The sequence below is a fragment of the Rhinolophus sinicus genome, chromosome 14 (assembly GCF_057876585.1).
Source record: "Rhinolophus sinicus isolate RSI-liver-muscle chromosome 14, RSI-T2T, whole genome shotgun sequence".
In the NCBI taxonomy this organism is placed as follows: Eukaryota; Metazoa; Chordata; class Mammalia; order Chiroptera; family Rhinolophidae; genus Rhinolophus; species Rhinolophus sinicus.
In genome coordinates this window covers 161,043,463-161,069,279 of record NC_142514.1, presented here as the reverse complement: position 1 = coordinate 161,069,279, position 25,817 = coordinate 161,043,463, and the positions used below count along the sequence as shown (strand labels likewise).

At 36.0% G+C, this 25,817-nt stretch overlaps 1 protein-coding gene across 6 annotated transcripts in view; it reads right to left on the bottom strand.

The window, feature by feature from the left end:
- The window catches only part of METTL15 (methyltransferase 15, mitochondrial 12S rRNA N4-cytidine), a 181,157-nt gene that overhangs the window by 22,761 nt on the left and 132,579 nt on the right, over positions 1-25,817 (bottom strand). For all 6 annotated transcript variants that reach the window (XM_019749183.3, XM_019749182.3, XM_088791710.1 and 3 more), the window contains one exon: positions 24,866-25,044. In XM_019749183.3, coding sequence (XP_019604742.3) covers positions 24,866-25,044 — 179 coding nt within the window. The remainder of the gene's footprint in view (positions 1-24,865; positions 25,045-25,817) is intronic.

The following is a 25,817-nucleotide window of genomic DNA, read 5'->3' as shown; positions in this document are numbered from 1 at the left end:
GTTCAGCTTCCTTAAAGATCCCCATTCTCCATTCCAGGTCAGGTTGCTGTTGTTGGTATGTTGTAGGTTCCTGAAAGTTTCATATCCTTCCTCTTTCCTTTCTCTCATATCAGCAAATTCTGACAATTCTACTATCTGGAATGTGTCCAGAGAACCCCACCACGTCTCACCAACTCCACTGCTGTCATCTTTTCTACAAAGCCACCAGACTGATGCTTTTTGTACAATATTTAGATCATGCCATTCCACTGTTCAACATGTCCAGTGTCTTCCTATCACATGACATAGAAATTGAAGTTCTCATGGCCAAATGTCCCTGTCATATGCAACCTTTGCTTACTAGCGCTACCATTTCTCTGACTTCATCTCCTGACCTCGAGCTGTGTATTCTTAAGTGAACCATGGCATGGTCCTGTCTGGACCCTTTGACTTGTATCTAGAATATTTGCCTTCCCATGCTTGGATGGCTTACGCCTTCCTTCATTCAGGTCTCATCTCAAACATCATAGAATTAGGAAGGAAGTCTCTGCCTACATTTACGAAGATAGTACCCTGTACTAGAGTCTCCTTATATTGTTTTATTTTTTTTCTCATAATACCTTATCAAGGACAAATATTTTTTTGTTTACCATCTGTCTTCCTCCAACAGAATATGTGTACACGCTCAGTGAAAACAGAGACTTGGTTCACTGCTATGAATTCTTTGCACCAAGAAGAGTTAGTGCATTGAAAAAATGATTGCCTTTTGTACTTTAAAGTTGTATCATTGTTAAAAAAAAAAAGAAAATAAAAAATATATTTTACCAGTTTTATATGAAGTAAAACATTAATGTCACTACTCCTAAAAAACTCCACCCCAGAGACAACCAACAGGTTTACTTTCTAGCTTTTTTCTTAACAGACATCCATGACATTTTATATATAAACGTACATATATTTTGTGAGAAGGGGATGGTCTACATAGTGACCTGTACCTTGCTGTTTACTTACCTTACTTTAAAAAATAATTTGTTATATAGATGCACTATAATTCATCTCGTTTGTTCATTCAACAATTTGTACTGTCAAGTACAGTACCAGCTAACTGGGGATACAATGATAATTAAGACTGAGGCAGTCTCTACTCTGGTGAAGCTCAGATTGCCAACGCAGTGGGGATATTTAGGATGTTTTCTAATTTTGAAAACCCAAAAAAACGCTGCAGCATACATGTGAACTGCACATTTCAATTTCTGCATGGCAGAAAAACTCTACAAAGTAAAAGGACAGTCACAATGTAGGAAAAATATTTGTAACTGTATGTGAACCTGTAAGAGTAGGATCAGAGTTGTGAGGTCAAAGGCTATTTATGCCCATTTAAATTTGGATCAATACTTCCAGATTTACTCTCTAATCAGATTGTATCAATTTACTTCCATCAATAGTATACGAGAGAGTCCATCTCCCCAGATCCTCTCTAGTACTAGAAACTATCACTCTTTTTAACCTTGACGAGAGTCTAATAGTAGCAAATAATAGAATATAGTTGTTTTAATATGTGTTTCTTTGGCAATTAGCAGAATTGGGCATCTTTTCAAATCTAATGGCCATTTGATTTCAGCTATGAATTGCTTGAACAAACCCTTTGTCCATATACTTAATGTGATGTTGCTTTTATCTTTATTGATTTGGAAGAACTATTTATAAAATAAAGATAATAACCCTTTGTCTCTCATATATAGTTGCAAATATTGTTTCTGAATTGTGACTGTCTTTTCACATTGTAGAGGTTTTTTGCAATATAGAAAATTAAAAATTTCTCTATAAAAATTTTTATCTAGAGTTTTTTTCATGTCTTTCAGATTTTATCAAATTTAAGAAGGCTTCCCCCATTCCAAGATTATAGATAATCAACTCTATGTTTTTCTGGTATACTTCTGGTTTTATTTCTTACATTTAAATATTTAAATCACTGACAATTTATTTTTTAGTGTGGTATAAGGTATGGATCTAACTTCATTTTTAAAAAACTATATAGCCAATTGTTCTATTTATTAAACAGTACATTCTTTTCCCTACTCATCTGAAGTACCACTTTCATTATATACTACATTTTTATATGCAAACAGATCTTCTGATTCTCAGTTGTGTTCCACTGATGTATTTCTCCATTTTTCTGGAATACCAGATGATCACTTCTTTTTATCTTTCCAGCACATTTTGCGGTCACGGGGGATAAGTCGCTCTCCCACCATTACCTTTCTTTTGAAATTCTCTTGGGTATTCTCACACATTTATAATTCCAAATTAAAATTAGAAACAATAAAGTGTATCCTAATAAATATTGTGATTGGAATTGCAGTAAATTTCTAAACTGATCTGGATAAAACTTACACTATCATAATATCAAAAACATCCAAGGGACATAGTATTCCAATTAATATTTTACATGTCCTTCATTAAAGTTTAATAGTTGTCTTCACCTAAGTCATGCTCAGGCTATTGGTAAGCACTATGTTTATACATATACATTTTATAGGTTGGTGTAAAAGTAATTGTGGTTTTGCAATTATTTTTAACCCTTTAAACCGCAATTACTTTTGCACCAACCTAATAATTGTCTCTATGGAAATGCATACAAAATGACAATACTTATATTAAGACAACATAGTGTAGTAGAATTGGCACTGAACTTTAGAAAGGAGAAACTCGATTCAATGATCACATCTTTTACTATTTTTGATGTTGGACAATAAAACTTTTGAGCTTGTTTCCCTACTGGAAAATGAGATGATAACACTTCTTATCAAATACAGAAATGTTTAGGAACACCTAGCATATACTTGGCATAAAGTAGTCACTTTATGAATGTCACTCACACATTTATCTACTTACAATTCACAGTTTTAAAATGGAGTAGGTGATGAGGGTATTTGATATATTAATTTGAAGGTTCTGCCAAACTAATTATACTTTCATTCTAGACTAATAGAGTAGGTGGGCTAGAAGGCTGTTGAGAACCTCTGAAGTGTCTGAGTAACGTATATTGGATTTAGGCATCAGATTAAACAACCTCAGCATCCAAAATGAAGTATAAAATTTTCTCATATACAAATTAATGGTGCACCTCTAACTTTACAAAGTAGTATTTAGGCCCTAAAAGTCTGAAGACTTAGCATGGCATAGGAATGAGAAATCATTTATTTTATTATTATTAACTTTAGTTTGATATTGACCATTTAATAACTGATGCTAAGAATTGTAAGAACCCTAATTTCATTAACCTAAACCTTCCAGGTTCATTTACCTAGCCAGGAGATTATTTTTCATAATTAAATTTCTAGATTCCTCTTGCCACCTAAGCACGCAGTTTATACTCTGGCATTTGAAGCACAAAATTTTTTCTCTATGCTTTTGCTCTAGTTTTTATGGAGCAAACCTTTCTGCACAGGTTATCTTCTTTCTTAAGCATAATTCCACAAATATCAAATGTATTTGTGAGTCCATTTAAACCATGCTCTTTGTTTTCACAGCTATGAAAAACCCAGTATATTTAGTCCATTTATTAAATGAATGGAATCTGAGGCTACTAGAAATTGTTTAGATAAAAACTAGCACCAACAATACTTGGTAACGTTCAGTAATAACATCCTGTATAATAATACACGATTCATTTAGCCAATATTTGCGATGCACAATGTACTAAACAATGGGGATTAAGACGTTTATGAAGACATAGTTCTTGCCCTCAAGAAATTCAATGAGGAGAATGATATGTAAATATTGGGAGAAGACTTATAAGGAAGGACTGTACACACTATTAAGAAAACTGAAAGAGAAAAAGGAATCTTGACCCGCATGGAGACAACGTTTTCCAAACTACTGTTCTGGGGAACAGTGACCTTGTGAACTATAGCACCTTTCATCCCCAACCAAACCCCAATGTGTCAGTTGGCAAGTGAGTTGGAGAAATGCAACAGGCAACACTAGTTTTGGTAGACCCACAGTGCCCTAGATAACTATTTACCTAGCATTTCTAAGCTCTTTGAAACAGAAACTTTTAATTTTTAATAACAACTATCTATTCCATATAATGTTTTCTGGGTAACATACTTGAGACAATAACACAAAAAGTAGGTTTTGTGTTCATCACTTTCTATGTATCTTATGTTATTAAATCCCTATAATAATTCTGAGAGGTAAGAAGTAAATGTCGTTATTTCCACTTAAAGGTGAAAAATTGAGGGGTTAAATGTCTCCTCCCAAGTTCACAGGAGTCAAATGGAAACTAAGCTCTTTTTAGCTCTTTTTAACATGAAGTCCACCCTTACACCCCCTTTTTGTGATGCAGAGTGAACCTCACTTCCCCAGAAAAAGGCATAACATTTCTGGCTAGTTCACCCAAGAAACATACTCTGAGAAGCCCAGATCAGCATTAGTTCATTTAAAACAAATTTATTTTATTAAATAGTTTGCAATTTTTCAAACTCTGAGGGTGTTCTTTAGTTTTCTTGTCTTTAAGTGTGCCCAAAGCAAGGGAACAATTTTAAGATGGTATGTTTACTAAACCATATCATCTCCTTTTTCCTGATTAGAATTTAAGGAAGTTAAGATGAAATCAAATGGTTTAGAGTGATTTCCAGAAGCTCTGATTCCATGTCTGGTGTTTTATATAACAATCTCATTTTCTGGGAGAAAACCAGTGTGGAATCTTTACTCTGAGCCTGAATAGCCTTTTACTGAGAGATGTTGTAATGGAACCCAAATCACTTTGCATCAAGTTGCAAGAGTTTGGCTTTCTCACCACATTTCCCTTGGGGAGATGTGTATTGTCAGGCCTAGAGACTTCGCATCTGGTGAAGGCGGCAACTGCCCTGGTCTCTTACCCTGGGAACGGTAATGAATACCTTTGGCTTTTGTCCTTTTTGTTCTATTGAAAATAATGTATTGTTAGCTCAGGCTATTAGACCATGAATTTGTCTCTCTTTCTCATCAGTTTTCTTGATAGTGGGCTTAAAAAAGAAACAGTTGCTACTGGTGCCATTATCAAAAGACTTTTGGGCAAGTAGTGATTACCATGTTTTTGATTCAGAATCTAGACTCATCCAATGCTGTGTATACTGGGCTTTTCCTGACTCACTTGCCAGGGAGGGGGCCATTTACAGTTGTTTTTATGTTCAAAAAATGAGTGCTTAATATTCTACAGCTACGAAAAACGAGGTGACAAGCTTGTGTACAATTAGATATAAAGGGATCAAATGGCTAAAATCTTGGCAACTTAAACCCAGATCCTTCTATTTTTTTCTTTAAAGCTTCTTAAGTAATGTTGAGAGAAGAATGAAAGATTTTCCATACATCTGTTATTATGTTTTTCTTGTAAACACATGATTTTAGCAATGTCAGAGCAATGCTCCTTGCTCTCATTCTCAATCTAGAATGCCCTTCTCCCTCTACTAACAGTTTACGTCTACTCATCCTTAATAATCACAAAAGTGCCATCTTCCCCAGGAAGCTTTTGCAATGACCTGTTTGTATATATCCCATCAAACTATTTACCACTCTACACTGTCTATCAACCGCGACTAGGCTGTAAAAGGTCCAAAAACTTTTATTTTCCTTTATATCTCCACTCCCAAGTCGAAATCCAAAAAATAAGAGATACTCTTCTAGTCTCAGACAAAGATCAAGATGTACCATTAACAGTATTCTGAATGTGGAAATGCATGAGCTCCCTGAAATCTCAGTAAGATTTTGTGCGCATGTGCCATTTTAGGTGGAACTACTCCAGGACTTTTAGCAAATCCTCAAATACATCAGGAACTCCAAATTCCTGGTGAAAATATTGGGTATAGTGAGTTTTCAGCTTACAACACACCACCTTTAATGAAATCACCAAAACAGCTCTACATCATTTAGTTGTTTTGTTGTATTTTTTTTTTAATTCTAGGAATATCATCACCACTTAGCACCATCAGAAGCATGGATTGAGAAGCCCTTCATGCATGACAGTAGAAGTTAGAAACTATATCAGTGAGTGTTCAGTCTTCCTCTGACTCATGTCATATTAAAAGTAAGAGAAAACCTTGCTTAGTAACAGTCGGCACCACATATAATAATAGAACTCAATTTGTATGTGGAAGTGGTAAGATAGATTTCATTCATAAAAACACACCATGCTTCTGGCTAGATAAATGACTTTAAGTCCCAGAGAGAAATTATCATTTTTAGTTCTGGGATACCCTTATGCTACTTACACTTTTTAAAATTTAATACATTCACATGTTTAAATGTATTGAGATTTTTAAGCTTGTGAATGAAATTAGCAACGTGCTGTGGCTGTCGATGTGACGCATTGCAATTCTCCCTGAGTGGTAGGGTTTAAAAATTAATTCAGCTCTTGCACCTGCTCGCCGGCATTCGTCTGTTGAATTTCCATCACATTTAATAAGTCTCTGTGACGCAACTCGTGTCCTTTTGCCTGGGCTCCTTTAATATAGTGTTAAGTTCTCACTCATCTGAAATTCAAGTAATATTACAAATTTCAAACTGTTAATTAAAATCTGTGAACTTGCATCGTTCTGGATAAAATTGGCTTTACTCAGTGAGGTTCTTTTTAAACTTCTTCAGAATCTCATCTAATCCTCAGCTCCTACTAGGTTAAGTCTGAAGACAACATGATTTCACTATGGGTGGTTGAGGCTTACAAATCATCATACAATAGGGAACAATCAAGTTGTAGGCTTGAGCAGGTAAGGTAACAAGGAACATTACCTGCTGAGATGAAACAAGAAATATGGTTCAGAATTAAAGGAAAGGATTGATATTTTCCATACATGATTTTTCAATAAAATTAATTCTAAACTACCTGCATTAAAATGCTTAGCATAGACGAGATAGCGCAAATTGAATCATGATTCCTATTACCCATTTAGTGGTCAATATTAAGTTTAGTGATTGAATCTTTAAGAAGGGATGGAGACCTGTTTTCTAGATACTGTGAACACAAAGCAGAAGTCTAAGTAGAAGATTCTAGCATTTTAAGGTCCATAATAAGATATTTTATTTGAAACTTTAGGAATAGTCTACAGGGCATGCAATACTGCTCTCAGAGTTAAGCCATGTATACTTCCAGGAGTTGGGAGATGGTAACAGGAAAAGGTATCTAACAAGGCTTCCCTTTTCTTGTGAGGTCAGCACATACTCGTAATTAATCCTCATGCTCCAGGGTAAAGTTGCCTGCCTTCCTGTAGCAAACTTAACCTGCAATGGAATACTTCTCAACTGTATTACAATGATAAAAACAAAAAACATTTATCTCTCCCACTGAAACATAAATTTGCAAAAGGCAGGGATTATGTGTTATCCTTTTTTCTTAACAGATTTGTTGAAAGACTAATAGATTATCTAACTGAATTAAAGAATAAATGATCAATTTCTCCAAGAGTCAATAGCATATGGATTTTATGAAAACAGATTATAAATATCTTCTTTTTTTCTACCACATCCAATTCTAATATTGGACTGTCCCTTCCCATCTTTTATTTTTCTCCTTGCTTTATCCTACTAAATTGCTCTAGAAGCAATGCTTTGGATAATATCCAGTGAGGCCTTTTAGTTTCTAGAAGGATGTGTATCCATTTTGAAAAACAATATTTCAAGGGCTTAAAGGAATATATATATATATATATATATATATATATATATATATATATATATATATATATATTCGGTTAAAAAAAAAGACTAACAAAGAAACATGGGTAAGCAACATAGCAATACAGCATAGTGGCTTAATAATTTGAGTCTGTCATCAAAGTCCATTTTGCATCTAAAAAGTACAGAGATGAAGTCAACAACTTATAAGTCCTACCTGCCAGATTATCATTCTCAGCTTCAAATTCTGAGCGAGGTACCTGAAGCACACACGAGTCTAGGCCAGTCCTTTCTAATGGACTGCAGAAATGTAGTACTTTCAAAGTCATTGTAATGTATGCTGTCTCTAAAATGGTTCATTGAATAATAATAAACAAGAGAATGTCTATTCAACAATAAGGCATATAATAATAACGTATATTCTCTTTTCAGAATCCAAGCCTGCCTAGACTTTATCGGGTGAGGGCTAACTTGTCACCTAGCTAATGAGATGCTGATGCACCTTCAATGAGCTGGCAGCCAGCCAGCCCATCCTTAGAATTCTTCAATGTGATGAATAAAAAGGGGGAGAAGTTTAAAGAAATAGCACGGAATAATGTTTTCAACAAGAAAGGGAAAACACCCCCAGTCTTAACCCTTTCACACACTGTTTCTCAAGCCTCAGGTCCCCTGTTTCCTGACTGCTACATGGTTATCTGTTGATCTCTTAACCATCCCTTCAAAGAGCAAAACAACTGCTGCTTGTATAGGAAGTCTTTCCTGGTGAATCAATTATAAAAAGTTTTACAGCATTTGCTCTATTCACTCAAATGTATTCACTCACTCACGTTTACGTGTTCAATCAACAAAAGTTAAAGATAGATTATCTACTAGAGATTGGTCTCCACTGGACATTAAAAAGACATTACCTGATTTAGTTATGCAAGCATCCCATGAGGCAGTTATTATCATTCATGATTTAATATCATCCATATTTGCAAATGAAGAAACAGAGAATCATCGAAGGTAAAAGCCCAAATTTACAAAGCTAGTAAATGACCGAGGCAGTTCAAATCTTCCTGACTCAACAGTTCTTACTTTGTCTAACCCAGTCTGTTGACCCCTGTAATACATTCCCTAAGAGATGGATGCTGAGGCTATTCAGGTACATTAGACATGCTCAGTCTATCTTTGAAGAGCTCACACAATTTATAAGGTAGACAAAGTGTAATGAAGCAGATGTTCATTAGATACATGAATGTATACTGAAAAAGTGAGCAACTTCAGGAAGATGGTAAAAAGGAAAGCTCAAAAAGGATCCAAGAAATGCTATATAAGCCTAGTCTTGAAAGAAGTGGAGGGATTTTCGGAGGGTGCAGGGGAAGAGGTGATAAAAATATATGCTTCAGGGCCGGCCCGGTGGCTCAGGTGGTTAGAGCTCTGTGCTCCTAACTCCGAAGGTTGCCGGTTCGATTCCCACATGGGCCAGTGGGCTCCCAACCACAAGGTTGCCAGTTCAATTCCTTGAGTCCCGCAAGGGATGGTGGGCTCTGCCCCCTGCAACTAAGATTGAACACGGCACCTTGAGCTGTACTGCCTCCCGGATGGCTCAGTTGTTGGTTGGAGCGCGGGCTCTCAACCACAAGGCTGCCAGTTCAATTCCTTGACTCCTGCAAGGGATGGTGGGCAGCACCCCCTACAACTAAAATTGAACATGGCACCTTGAACTGAGCTGCAGCTGAGCTCCCGGATGGCTCAATTGGTTGGAGCATGTCCTCTCAACCACAAGGTTACCGGTTCGACTCCCGCAAGGGATGGTGGGCTGTGCCCCCTGCAACTAGCAACGGCAACTGGACCTGGAGCTGAGCTGCGCCCTCCACAACTAAGACTGAAAGAACAACAACTTGAAGCTGAACAGAACCCTCCACAACTAAGATTGAAAGGACAACAACTTGACTTGGAGAAAAGTCCTGAAAGTGCACACTGTTCCCCAATAAAGTCCTGTTCCCCTTCCCCAATAAAATCTTAATATATATATATATATATATATATATATATATATATATATGCTTCAGAGGAAGATCATATACAAAAGGATGAAAGTGAGAAACCAGAAAATGAGTTCTAGGAACCTGAATGGTGAACAGTTTGGTATAGACATGGAGTGCTGCTGGGTGGTGGAGAAATTGGGTTAAAAAGACAGACAGAAGCCAGATAACGAGAGCCTTGTTTTTCATGGTAAGGAGTTTAGATTTTATGCTACAGATGATAGGAAACCTGTTAAGGATTTTAAGAAGAGGTGTGATATTATAAGATTTGTATTTTATAAATATTAATATAACTGTTAAGCATGTTGTATGCATATAACTTTGGCAGAGCTTGGGCTGGAGGCTGTTGGGAGAAACAGAAGGTATACAGTCCAGTTAGAAGACTAACATAATAATAATGGCAAAGATGATAAAGCTTACAATAAAGCAATGACTGAAAAACCCAGAAAAAAAAAATCCACAACGATTTAAGAGGCATTTAGGAGGCAGATTTGAAAAGTGTTAGTGATATACCTTTTCACTTCAACTCAAGGTTGATGTGAAGGTTTTGATTTGGGCTTTTGGGTAAATGTGGTGAGGTACCTTGGAAACAGAAAAGGTAGAAGGGTCGGTGGCACCAGGCAAGGTGAGATCTGGAACATTGAACTTAATATGCTTGTGGAATAAAGAGACTGATATGTTTAGAAAGTTGGGGCAAATACTGGTCTAGATTTCAGAAGAAAGACTTGAGCTGAAGATGGTATACAGATGATGTCAGATCTGTGGAAACAGATGTAGATGCACAACGTCATATGTATAGTGAAAAAAGAACTAAGGATTAAACCCCCAGCAAATAAAAAGCTTTAGGCACAAGCAGAGAAAGAGGAAATAGTACTGAGAAAACATAATCAGAGAGGCAGGAGGGAGAGAAAAAGGACAATATGTCATCACAGAAGTCTAGGGTGAAAGAAGGAGTGGTTAAAAATGAGATAATGGGAATGGCAAAATATTTTGCCTCATTTTAGAATTATTTGTTAGATGTCCAATATTGCACTAGAGTTTAGATTTCTTATGAACATATAACAGGGATATACCAGGGGTGCCAAAAAAAATGTATACACATTTTTAAAAGATGTTATCTATGCTCAAGCAGTAGTTCGCCATAATCAGAAGCGTCTGGACGCTGATGGTAACCACTTGGAGCACCTCTTGTAATTGCAGAAGTCAAACGTGATTTGTATTCATCTTTTGTTATTGGTATATATTGAGTATTACCATTAAAAAATACATTTTTTTCCCTTTCTTAAAATATGCATACGTTTCTTTTTTGGGGCACCCTCTGTGGTGTGTGTGTGTGTGTGTCCATGTCTGTATGTGTATATATATATCATACATAATTTTGTATGTATGATACACACACATGCACACACACACACACACACACACATATATGCACACACATCTTTTTTTTTTGTAATTTGCTGAAAAGCAAGGAAAGTAGAAAGAGGGAAGTCATCAGAAGGAAAGAATAAAAAAACTGTTGGAATCAAAAAAGTAGTGCTTACCCTGGTTTATTCATATTTCAATGTTTTAGCAGAAACGATTAGTCAACTACTAGAGTGGTATAGCTTAACAGATACACTAAATTGATGCTAGCAACTATCAATGTTATGCTGTAAAATGTCATAGTAGAAATAGGGCAATGAGAATTAAACTTACTAATAGGGCGCAATCAAAGACATAAGTAAGGAAAGTATAAGATATGTTTGGGGGAAAAGGATAGAACAGCTAGGCAAGGATATAGGAGAATGATGAAAGGGAGGTGTGAAAAGAATGAGTCAGGCCAGAGAAGGAACCCAAATATATCAAGCTTCAACTACAGGAAATACCACATCTTGGGAAACGGGAAACGATCAGACAAGCACTCCTTCTACACGTGTTTTCGCATGTATTCATGGGTGTGTGTCTCTGAATATCTCCATTTTCTGGACCTCTGTTCTTTCTGCAAACTAATTTTCTTCACTCCGTTCTTGGTTCCCAGTACTCGTAACTATATCTTTCACCTAGCTCTGGACTGACAGTGAAACAAATCTGTTCCCAATTCTACATTCTCAGTAACATATCATTATAGTTTCTGTGTTCGGTGCCTTAAATTTTTGAAAGAAGTACCGAATTTACATCACCCATTCAGTTGTTTCTGGGGTGACCTGTTATAAACATGGCTGCCTAGGTCCAACGCTTTCTTTATCAGGCGTCAGAAGTTGGTAGGGATCTGTGCAATTCCAAGGAAAGAGAGTATGGGGTGGGCAGACACTCCCAAATATGTATAACAGATGGATTTGAGAGGGGAGAGTTAAAGCAGGTAGACCTCTAAGGAGGCTATTGTAATAGCTAAACAAGAGATAAACAGTGGTGGCGGTAGGTTTGGAAAAGAGAGGACTGAATCAAGAGTCACAAGCAGAATAGAATGCAAAAACTGATCAAATGGAAAACTGTGGATAAGAAAGAAATGAGTCAAAGACATCTCTGAAATATCCATGCCAGAAACTAGGAAAATGCCTGTCATATTTCATAAAACATTAGCGACTGGGTGGGCTGATAAACCTTCCCTGTACAAGAATATAAAACTGGGACCAGAGAGAAAAAGTGATTTGTCTTGAGTAACAGTCAATTAGTAGCAGAGTAGGAATTAAGACTCAGAGAAATTGTATGTAGCCAGGGAGTGGTGATAAAAATCTGGACCTTGGGTGGGGTGAGGGGAATGGTGCTGCAAGATTCCCAAGAGAATGGATAAGAACAGTGTTCCAAGGGAACCATTAAAGATACGAAGTGAAAGATACCTGTGCTAATATAGCCAAGATGAAAGGGTGATAGGATTGGGCACTGACTGTGAAGAGATGAAGAAAGTGGTCAAGACTAGGGCTACTAATAGGTATAGATCAGGTAAGAAACCAAATTGGCTGGGAACCAAGAACAGTCTCAAGAGGAGGCTTGTGACCACCTGTGTTGGTATGAGTCAAAAGCCAGATGTGCATGGTCAGCCAGCCGGTTGGCAGCAATTGAATCGACGGCAAGTATTACTATAAGCACAACAAATCCAGAAAGAAAAGAGTGGTTTTGGTGGAGAAGATAATTAAGTTCACATACTATACATTTTGAGATTGTGGTGTTGACAGAATTTCAGGTAGAGATGCCCTGCACGCCACTGGATATGTGGGAACAGAGCTTGGAAATGTGGTCTAAGCCAGAGCCATGTCTATGTCTGTCTGTCTGTCTGTCTATCTATCTATCTATCTATCTATCTATCTATCTATCTATCCACCTATCTATCTAATGAACCTGGTAGAACTGACACTATAGAGAGAAAGGAAAAGGTTTCAGTGTATACTTATATTTGGTGATGGGCAGCGGGAGGAGAGGGTCCCAAAATGAGGCCATTTTTCTTGGACAGTGGAGTGGTTTCATTGCTACCAGAGATTTTGGGAAATTGTACATTTTTGTCATGATTTAGTAATACACTACAAGAACTGTTATAAATAGTTATACAACTATCTCAACAAAAAGATTACTAAAAAAAGACATGAATTACAGGGCCCATTTTGTTTATATAAGTAGATGAATTTTTTTTTTAAAGGAAAAACAAACTTACCACTAGTTACCACCAATTTCAAGAACTGCTTCTTCTGAGAAGCATTATTTAAATAATTACAACCCTGAAGAACAATCTATTCTATGAGCAGAATAATCCTAGGCAGTTCCTTAAGCTTTGATCACCGTGCTATCTCTATGTAAATCCCTATGATCCCATAGCTGCCATTTTAAATGGAGCAAGTATAAAACTCTGCCAAACAAGGAAAAGCTAAGGATAACTACAGTACAAATTAGATCCTCTGTGTTAGGGGGCTTGAATCCCAGGGAGAGACAGAGATGGGGCAGTGCGAAAGGAGGGAGAGAGACAGAAGCAACCGACAAAAGAAGCAGAAACTAAAACACACAGTAAAAGCATATACAAGTAGACACCACAAAACAGTAACAACAATAAGTAAAAGATCGGAGTAAACAGAAACTAGTATTACCCTAGAAAAAAAGTTAATCGTAGAACTTAGAGCTAGAGAATAGCCAAACCAAAATCATGGGAATTTACGAGAGCTGAGAGCCACAGATGCTCCCTGTTGAGGCTGCAACATAAGAGTTTAGTTATGAAGTCATGCAGTCTCCCGAATAGTGTGAATTGCCTTCCAGTCTCTCAGAGACCTGGTTATGTAGCTTAAATAACTGCCTCTCCTATTAAATGAATAGCTTTATAATAATTTCTTCTTATTATCATGTATAGTTTATAAGAACTGTTTATTACTTAAGTTTGCCTAAATGTGTCTTTGACTTCTGTAACCTAGAGAGCCTATCATGACACTTTTTTCTTGGCTGGTATTTGATTAGGTAGGAAAGACAGGAAGAAACAAGCATAAAGCCACATGCAAGATTCCCAAAGGGAAGATGTGTGTAAAACCCACGGAAGATGCGCTCACTGTATACATTTATGCATATGTGTGTGTGTGTAAAATTAGCAGATGAAAATAGGAAAAACGAGATAATAGAACAAATGAGCACAAATATGAATTAATTATGTATATTGACTGTATTTAAAATAAATTTAAAATAATCAGTAGAGACTATAATAAAAGAATAAGCACAAGGGTATTTAAAAAATAGAACTTTTAAGAATGACTAGTGAAATTTAAAATTCAACACATGGATTAAACCGATTCGATATATTTTAAGAGAGATTTAGTGAACCAGAAAAAAACCTTACCTAGATTGTAACACAGAGATACGAAGACATAGAAAATATGAGACATGGTGAATCACTGTTGCACAGGACTCAAGAGAATGGGAGAAAGTAAATATGGGAAGAAATAATGTCTGAAATTTCCAGGAATGAAGAAATATTAAGCAAGTTATTCTGTTTCATTAATGACCAATAAAAACAGTCACAACCAAGTACATCGCAATTAAACATCAATGACAAGAAAATCTTAAGGCTAGCCCGAGAAGGAAAATGACCAACTATGCAATAATGACAACTAGACTTTTCATCAAATATAATAGAGGTCAAGAGACAATGAAATAATATCTTCCAAGTGCTGAGCCAAAATAATCATAAACCTTTTGACTCTATATCTAACCAAATTATAATTCAAAAGTGAGGTGAAAATAAAGATACATTTAAACAAAGTATGAGAATGTATTACTTATAGAGAGAGCCTCATTGAAAATATCTCAAAATACATACTTGGGTAAGGAGAATGACCTCAAAGTGGGAATAGTAAGCTAAGAAAGAAATAAAAAATATAAATATGTTGATATATCCAAATAAGCACTAACTGTGATGACTACTACCCAACAAGGAAAGATCTCTTTTCTGCTAATTTTGAGAAGGTGAAAGCTTTGTCTTAATCATTTGCGTGTCTTCATTAGTGCCTCGCACAAAGTGGACTCAATAAATATTTGATGATTAAATGAATATGTAATGTGCATATGAAATAGGTGTCTCATCTCAGTGTTGGGTCAAATTCCCTGCTTTGATAATGAGGAAATTGAAAATATAGAAGACTGACCTAGTATTATATGACATATGGAACCTGATTTACCCTTTAGAGAACAGGAAAGATATTACAAGCGTCAGGAAAATTATTACAGTTTCTCTTACTATTTTATTTCTGAGTCTGCCTAAAAATAGAAAGTGCCTATATGCTAAAGTAATTAGTTGGTTATAAGATTTTCTCTATGAGTTGTACCTAGCTTCACCCATTTTGTAAACATCACGAGAATTATGAAGAAATGGACATTTACTTGTTCATTCAAGAAACATTAATTGAACATCTATTATAAGCCAAATTCTGTATCAGGTCTTGGGGATGTAGCAATGAAGAAGATATATCTAGTCTTTGGTCTCATAGAGTTTATAGTCCAGCTGATAAGAAAGACATGAGTAATCATATATTAGGAGAATGTAGGAAGTCAGCAGATATTTCCTGTTGCTTACTGTGTGTTCTATGCTATTACACAAAACAAATGTAAGGGGAGATACTCTGTTCTGCAGTTTATAACACGGTAGAAGTGATACCAAGTGATTGAAAATACGTGAGGCAATATATAGTAACATAAAGATTACAGAGATAAAGTAAATTAAAATGTTTGGGACATGGTGAAACTGCTAAAATTCTTGACAAAAATAAAGAAATAAGGGAAAGATAAGACATACAAAGTTAATATAGATTCATATTTTTTTTAAATTCTGAGGAATATATGTTTCAGATAGTCCATAATGTTTCAACTTCAGCACAAAGCAAAATATGATGGGAAATAATTTGGCAGTATTACTCTTACTTTTTTAGTTATGATTAAAGTTTGGATATCAAAACTACTCTTTCATTCATTTATTCTCCCTCCCAGCCCTAGAAATATAACATTTGATCTTTGACAGTTTTTAACATGTGGGGTTCTCTTTCTTTGACATTCTCTTGGCATGATTTGAACATTTTAAAAGCCAAAAATGAAAGCAGATGCTGTCTTCAAAAAACGTTCCCAACGTACAAAAATAATAGTCAATGTCGGAAACTAGTACTTTTAGGAATGGTACTGCACACTGTTGATCCTCGCAGCAATTTTTGGGTGAAGCAAAGCCATTTTATTATACCTACCAATCAGACAAGATGTGAATCATGTCAATCTAGATAGTGAGTTGATAGTGCAATTAATATGTAAGACCACTTGATCTTGATTCTCAAATGGAGAATTCTTGTAAATATCTACCACCAAATTCTTAAAACTTATGAATAACTAGCTACAGGAACAAATAATAATTCCTCTTTCTTTTTAAGTCAGTTAAGAGAAGGATGTAATGGGCAGACTATTTATACACATCTTTACAAAATTGACACCAATGTGAAAACTGATATTGTGTAGAACATACAATGCCAGGTCACTTTAATTTTCACTTGCAGAGGTATACAAAGTACAAAACAATACGACATGGAGTAATGAGGTAAAGGGATACATTTCCCTTCTTTTGCTCCACAGATGCAGTTTGAAATTCAGCCGGAATCAGGAAGACCCAAAGAGGACTTGATGATACCAAATTATTATACAAAGAATCTGACCCAAGTCAAGGTCACATTTATGATAGAAGATCCCAAGATAATGGGGGAATTCCAAGGATTTGGAAATGCATTGGGTCCTGGGATTGTACTCTGAATTGTCTATCTTCTATTCTCCTAAGCCCTCTGAAATCCTACCTTCTTTTTATTAATTTGTTCATTCAATGTTTCATTTCTGCAATTAATGAGTTTCTATTGGGTGCCAGAGACTTTTCTATAAATAGCCATCACTTCTCCCCATAAAAGGTTCTACCCGAAGGTCTCCATGTCTATAACTTCTACCTAAACCCTTTCTTCCAAAACCCTCTCACCACACTGAAATCAACTGCTCCCTTCTTTGGGTTCCCATAACTTTTTGTTCATGACTCTATTCTACATAGCACTTTATCACAGGATGCCAGAGTCAGTTGCTTATATGACTTTCTCCCACATGAGTATGTGAGATCCTGGAAGATGGAACTGTCAGCATTCTTCAGCAACAGTCACGCTGCATCTTAATCCTAAGAAAGGGATCTAGAGTAGTGTCGTAAATAAGAGCACAGTGCCTAGAGTGACATTACTAGCGTCCAATTTCAGCTCCACTTAACAAGAGACAAGTTACCTAGCCTAATTGTGATTCAGTTTCCTCGTCCATAAACTAGGGACAAAAATAGTACCTGCCCCCGGTGTTATTGTGCTAATTAAGTCAGTCAATACATGAACAGAATTTAGGATAGTGCCTAGTATTTGCTCATTATGTATTATCTAGCATTATTATTACTGTTAAATTAGGTTTGGGCCACCGTCACTTGGGATTGAGGCACTCTCAGATCTCCACTTGGTACTTCAAACTGAGACGAGACAGATTTTTTTTTTTTAAGAGGGAGGAAGATTTTCAGGTTTTCGCTCGGTTTTTCTTTTTCTTTTTCACATCATCCTCTTCTGAGTTGGACTTCTTGTACAGAATGTTTCTTGGAAAGATTACTTATTAAAATGAGAAATAAATTTCCTTATGAAATGTCATTTGATAATTTAGTTGGCATGAAGTTACCATACTAACACACACTGTATAACAGGTTGCACTCAAGAGATTTAAGATGACAGAAGAACAAGTGCATTATCATAGGCAGTGGCAATGACAACTATGGCCCCCTGGCAAGCCATCCAATTCAATAGGTTTGACCATATGATTTTCCACCAGGGTGATAATCAAACTCTGATATCTTCACTTATTTCTTAATCACATCAACGTTAATATAAAGAGTGCTTTTTGGGGAAGACGGAGGAAGCAACATGTGGATTATTAAGAGAGTAAGGGGATAGCAAAGTAGTCTGATTAATTTAATCAGGAAAGTTTATGTTCCACTAAAATTTCATAGCAATGACTATTTCTTAATGTAAATTTTATTTTATGTTTTATTTTGAAGGTTGCTTTCTAGATTAACAACTTTGTTGGAAAAAGTGATTTCAAATACAAGTTGAGGCATGAACTATCAATGCTGCCAAAAGATCCACCTTACATGTTCCAATGGAGACAATGATTATTATTCTCCTTTCTACAAGTCACATAACCCCTAAGGGAAGAAAAGCTTGGAATGAAGCTATCAGCCCATTACAAATCAAACTGTTTGCCTGTGGGCAGGTATTCATGAGTAGGAAACCATACTCAGGGTTCTGACTAGTGCACTTATTTGCTCTCCAGACAATCCGGCTCTGCATGGAGAGGACAAAAATGCTTACAAGTGTATTTACAAGTGTATTTAACAGTCACAGAGAACTTTCCTATATACCATCCCAGTTATTGGTCACAGCAAGAACGAGCTATTCCTATTTTCCAGATGAGGAAATGAGGATCAGAGAAGGTAAGTGACTTATTCAAATTCACCGAGCAAATAAATGGTAGAACCAGAAATAGAAAGTGAGGATTTTGGATTCCGTTTACAGGGGAATCTCACTTATTCCTCAAGCTACTTTAATTTTTACTGAAGACTTTGATGCTCAGGTCTTCTCCCTCTTCAATGTGAAGGGCAGAGTACAATTGATTCTCAGTAACATCTAACAACTTATACTTTTTTCCCCCTCTTACTTTGGTTGGGAATGTACACGTATTTTTATTGATTTATTTGTTTAACAAGCATTCATTAAGCTCTAGCCATGTACCCAGTTCATGAGTCAGAATAAAGGTTACATAAAAGTTTCAGTCAGGGAATATTAAGTCTAAACATTTAATAAAAAAAAAAAAAAAAAAAATCAAACCCATCTTAAAAATCTTCTCCCCTCTCCTGTTTCCCATTCAAAAATTGATATTATAAGCCTTCTGTCATATTTTGATTATCAATGGACTGATTATTTTGTGAATTTGAATCTGAATCCAAATTATTTAAAAAGTGGCATATTTCTTTGATTTTGGCATGAGCTTGGAAATTGTGAATGAATTTCCCTATTAGTTTAAGCAAAACATAATTAGTAGGGTTAGGTTTGCTAAACACAACTAACAATGATCATCATCATAAATATTATTCACCCCCATTTCAAGTTGAGAAAGATGAGTTTACAAAGAAAATTAAGCTGTAGAACCAACACTTGAACTAAGATCTTTTCATTAAACTAGATTTAACTTAATAATTAAAATTAAATGGTGATTTCCTTGATGTATCCAGAGAATGGAAAGAGCAATGGAATATGGAATACCTCTAATATAACATATGGACTGCCTGTTGAGGAAAATAATCAGACTTCTTTATTCAAAGGAACTAATCCCGTTTTTAAGGTTACACAAATCAAATATACATTAATTCTGCAAAATCAACACCACAGCTATTTTTTCAAAATTAAGTGCATAAATCTTTTTTCCCAAAGTACTTGAGCATTTTTATATGTACATTTCCTATTAAAGATTCTTAATAAAAATATGATAACAGAGTATTATTTTTCTTCATAGCATCCCTAAAGAATAAGGGAGGAATAGATACCATTTCACCTTAAAGATGAATTAACTAAAGTACTGGGAGGGCGATGTGTTTTCCTCATTTACTTGAGTGTTGAAACCATACTGGCATGGGAGACAGTCGCAGTTTGTGTGACTGGACATCAATTTTTGACTAACCTTTACGCTATGTCACTGAATACAAACTTGAGAAAAGCAGAAATCTCCTGTCTGTGTATATTTTGTTTATTTTATACCTTAACCTTGCAAAAGTGTTACCAAATGCCTTCCCGGGCTGAACTATGATGAGTACGGGGGGTGCAGTGATGAGGGAGACAGGCAAAGCACGGCCCTCACAGGGCTCACGGTCTAGCACAGCACTGGCCCGTAAAAAACACGACGTGATCCACATGTTATTTACACTTATCTATAGCCACATTAAAAAGAGTAAAAAGAAACAGATATCGTTAATTTTAATACTGTATTTAACCCAATAATATCTAAAATATTACCATTTCCTTATATAATAAATATGCAAATTTTTGGAGATCTAGTCAATTCTTTTTTTCAAGCTAAATCGCAAAATCTGGTGTGTATTGTACATATATGGGACCTCTCGATTTTGGAGTAGCCATACTCTAACAGCGCCACAGACACACGTGATTAGAAGCAACTGTATTGGACAGGACAGGTCTAGGGGGACAGTTAAATAGTAAGCAAGCAATCAGGACAGCATGAATACTATGACAGGGAAAGGCAGGGCTATGGGAGCACATAGGACGGTATCCCAACTTACTTGTGCAAAAAGCTTCCTGGAGGAAGTGACACTTCAACCGAGCTCAAAAGGATGAGCTAGGGGTAGGCCAAGGAAGGGAGAAGGGTAGGCACTTTATGTTAACATCCAAAGTCTGCAAGTGAGAATCACTATGTATGATGTGCTGGAAAGACCACAAGAACTTGATTTAGTGTGTCTGGAACAGAGATTATTATGGGGAGTGAGAGGGATGAAAACGAAAAGGCAGGTAGAAGTCAGTTTCTGAAGAGGTCTTTGAACCAGGTCAAAGAATTTGGACTTTATTCTAAGGAATCCACCCTTTCTACAACCTTTAGGCCTGTATTTCCAGAACTAGCAATTTCAGGCTGAAATGTGTTCCTCTTCACTGAAACACAATGGGGAGTAAGAGAGACGGAGATGAAACGTTAAAGCCAGATAACCATTTATTAGAGGTGATGAAGAGTCTAGTTCTGGATTAAATGAGTCTCTCAGGCCATTTTCAATTCTTAGATTTCATGAATCTAACTCTTTAGCTGTTAACAGTATTAGAATAGTTGTTAACATTTACCAACTGTATTAAAAATAGACATTATGCTAAAGAAAATGTGATGTTATTTATAAATTATTTTTGGAGGGAACACTGTATATGTGTTAGATATTTATATTAAAGTTCCTGGCTAGTAGTTCCAAATAGTGCATATGAACACTGAAGTCATTTTGGTTGTTTTTGGAATTTCCATATAAATTATTGATTTGGTAATTTACAAAGTAATTCTTAGTGATTTCAAGTGTTCTGGGGCCTCAAACCTGTCCTCTGGAGCTCCCAAAGAACTACTGGAACTGTAGTTATTGGTACTGGCAAAAGGCAACAGGCTCTAGGTTTTACAAATTACAGCCTAATTGCTTGAATTATCATATAATTCCATTGAGTTTATTGTGATTACAAGTGTGGCATTCTTCCTTGTCTTAATGGATTATTAGCTTTTCGATAGCAAAGGGAGTGACTTCTATTTCTATCAATATACGGGTTTCGCTATGTGTCAGGAACTGTGGCATATTTCCCAGAGTGCTTGATCATCTTGAACATATTTAGTCTGAGAAAAGTCATTCAAATGTAGGCAACGCACGTTACAGTCTGCCAAAATACATGTGTGTTAAATACATTGCCATTGTGTTGAATAGTGGCCCCCCAAAGTTCATGTCTATGAGGGACCTATGAATGTTGACTTTACTTAAAACTAGGGTCTTTGCAGATATAATCAAGCTAAAAGTTGAGAACATACTGGAGTAGGGTGGCCCCTAAGTCCAATATGACTGGTGTCCTTATAACAAGAGGACATTTGGACTCAAAGACAGATGCACACGGAGAGAACCACGTGATGACGGAGGCAGAGCCTTTCGTGATGCAGCTACATGCCAAGGAACGCCGAGGATCGCAGACAACCACCAGACACCAGGAATAGTCAAGGAAGCATTCTTCCTGAGAACACTGTGGAAAACCTTGATTTTGGACTTTTAGCCTCCAGAACTCTGAAAGAATAAATTTCTCCTGTTTTAAACCACCAAGTGTGCGGTACTTTGTGATGGCAGCGTGAGGAAACGAATACAGGAAACTTCCTGGGCCCCCGTTGCTCCCCATATTTCCTTTATGAAGAAGTGCTCTCAAGAGATTTCTATTTAATGGACTTGATAGATTCAGCCCTTTCTCTGTTAAACAAATTACCTCAGGATTCTGTTTTATTCTCTAGCATCCTATGCAGCCCTGCTCCCACCAAAAGAGCTACACGCTACTATCGCCATTACATGATTTAATCAAATAATACGAAACTGATAAAATGTGAATGCCAAAGGAAAGACAGTGGCTGTTTCCATAAAAACTAGGTTAGAAACTTTAGGAACTCCTGATAAGGGAAACGCAATCAAATTAGATGTAAAAAAAAATGCAGTCAAATTAGATGTGGGTGAGGTAATTATAAAAGACTGAAAAATAATAAAAATCTAGAAAATGTGCTCATCCAGATTGTTTTGTATGTACCTTTAAATTCCTACTTCATTTGAATAAAAATAAAATCAGAGTTTATATAAGATATACCATGGGTGTGGTTTATGTAAGAATGGACTTTGTGGAACTGCAATTAGGACGCAAGCGTGTCCACATACATGTGTACATATATAGCTTCTATAATTCTACATTTGTATCAACTTTTCTATGAGCCACACAATCGTTACTTCAGAGTAAACTAAATAAGGTTTCCACTGTAAGTACAGGTTTCTTCCACCATGTTTTTATCCAGTCACTTACTAGTCCGTAAGCTTCGTGAACACAGAGGCTCCATCTGATTCACTCCCCGTTCTATCTTTACTATTCAGTATAATGCCTGGTATATAGCAGCCTCTCCCCAATTATTATTATATTTTTAAATAAGTGAAAACAAAATGGAAGTTCATTGTTTCTATTTTTTTCCTTTTTCCAAAAGAATTATATCATCAACAATCAAGTTTTATTATTATGAACTGATCTGAGCCATAAAAATGGATTCATTATAGAGAACTCAATCTTTCAGTGGCATTTACTAACATGGGGTTTTACCTACACATACATGATTATTCTCACTCGTACTATATCTTTTGTCATAGCCCTAATATGTTTTTCATTTCAAATCTTTCTGAAGATACTTAAATTGTTCCTATTTTACATCTTCATATAATTTCTATCTAATGCCACAATGTTATTTCCTCAAGTTTGCAGATTAGAATCTTGAGACAGAAAAGTTAACTTAATTTCTTAAAGGTAGATTGTCAAATTCATGAGCTTCCAAATTCTAGATTCCTACTGACTTTGCCATTAATTAGGTTGTATCCTTGGAGAAACTGTTGATACTTCCTGTGCCTCAGTTTCATCAGTCATCAGATAAAAGTTTTCTGACTGGACGATCTCTAGGATGCCCTCTAGCACCCAGTCCTCATTTTCAGCAGCAGAAAATTCTGGATTTTCTTTTGAATAAATAATGTGACTTCTCACTGCTCTCCCTTCCAATACGGGAGACAACGAACAACACACAGAGCTAGTTAAAGAATGACAGAAAGGATAAAGTGAAGATGTATTCGTGTGTACGGAGTGGGAAAAAAGAAAGGGACACAAGACAGAGGGTGAATTTAATGTTAGCCTTGTAGTATAAACTCTTTTGGGGAAAAAACTACCATGGAGTATTTCATGCTCATATAACCCATAAGAATTTTGTGGTTACTTGCCTAAAACAAGTTTCTCAATGGTAAGTTGTAAGGGCCTTGAGGTATGCAGCTTAAAAAATTAAACACTTCATCAACTCTTTATATTTTATTATCATAACTAAATAGAATATAGTCTTATTAAATTACATCATAAAACACTTGCTATATGATCTCTAAATCTTGATCTGAATGAATTTATAATTAAGTTTTATTCCTTAAACTAATATTAAGACAGAGACAACCAATATTAAGTTCTTTCTATAAGCTACACCAATATTCTTTTGTTTCTACTTCTTTAGCTACTTAACTAGGAACTTAATGGAACCACTAAAAAGAAATCTTAATACATTTGGTAAATAAAAAAGATGTAGGGTTTGAGATGGTCCAACAAGACAAAGGATTTACCACTGGAATTCTGTTGAATGATTGCAGGAGTTGTGTTTTTGCCTTGGAAAACTTTCATCATGAAACATAGCTGTGAAACAACTCTGGCTTCAAACAGAAAGGCTATAATAAAGCGCCTCCTAGCTAGACTTAGGTTCAAGAGGTTTATGGTGGCAAACAGCAGAAAAGATGAAATGTTTCAATAAGGCCCTCAGGCTGATTTCGTTAGCATTCAGAGTGGAGTAACCTATACATCACATACCCTTTGTTAGCTGGTTGTTTAGAATAGATGTATGAGTCATTGATTTTATTTTAGCAATTGGGCAATGCAATTCTCTTTTTGCCCAAAATATTAAAATGCAGAAATGTGAAACTAAGAGGTAATGTCAGATCTTATACAGGATGCTTATCAACCACTGTGATTAATCAAAAAATTCTTCTCTTCTTGTCATTCCACATTTCACCTTGGTAGGCACAAATGATAAATTACCTCAGGTAAAAAAAAAAAAAAAAAAAAAAAAAAAAAACTATTATTAAATTAATCAGCAAAGTACAGTATATTATTTTAAATTGTGTGGGGGGGCAGAGGTGTTGGGGGAGCCTGCAAAACCAAAAGAAACTGGCATAACAGAAGTGTATAGGCAAGACTCCATCTTGTCTGATTTTAAGTGCAAATGAATCCCTCTGGGAGTTTGGGGGATTAATATATGTGTATATATGTATATATATAATTTTTGTTTCTCTCTCAGACACTGTTCAGAATTAATGAAGGTACCTGCAACGATGCTAGCAAGCTGCTGGGTTCTGGTGATGGGGTAGACGCTGCGTGCCTGAACGACTGCTGAAGCTATTTTCTTTGCATGCTTCTCCTCCCCGTATGTCCTCAGGATGGATGCAAGTGACTGTTGATCTAAAGCGTTCACAACATCAGCTGCAGTGGGCATGTCTGGGTACCTACGCACAAGAAGAACCAATTAGCTCATTGACGTCAGTTTTCATTAACAAGAGGTAAAACTTCAGAGTCCTGAGACATAAAGTCAGGCAAACACACATAGTCTAAGAGAGCTTCTGAGGTTTTGAAAGTCGGAGAGTGAAATCTTACACGAATGAAATAGGTTTTCCATTTCAAATACCCATCATCATGGCAAGTGGGGACTAGGTATGACATTCCTCAAGGTTAAGGGCAGCAGGAAGTTAAAATATTTTACTAACTTTCAATTCACAAATAAGTTATTTCTGCTGCAGAGTTCCCCTAAACTAAAATAATGGAAATATCTGGATTTAGTTTGTTCAAAACTTAAATTACAGCTTGATTTTCTTTTTTATTTATTTATTTATTTATTTTAGTATAGAAGAGACAAGGCTTACTGACTGATATTTAAATGAGCCTAGATCTCAGGAACTTAAATAAATCCGAGACTGTCAAGTAACCAACTACTTATATGGGAGCACAAATTGAACTTAGAAAGTCTTTACAGTAGCCACCCCTTATCCCAGGGAACACATTCCAAAACCCCTAGTGGATGCCGGAAACCACAGATAGTACTGAACCCTGTATATACTATGTTTTGTTCTAAACATACATACATACATACATACACACATACACTTTATGGCTTCTCTTTGGCATATCCGAATTACTACCATTACTACTCTTGCACTTTGGGGCCATTATTACCTAAAATACGGGTTACTTGAATACAAGCACTGTGATACACTGACAGTTG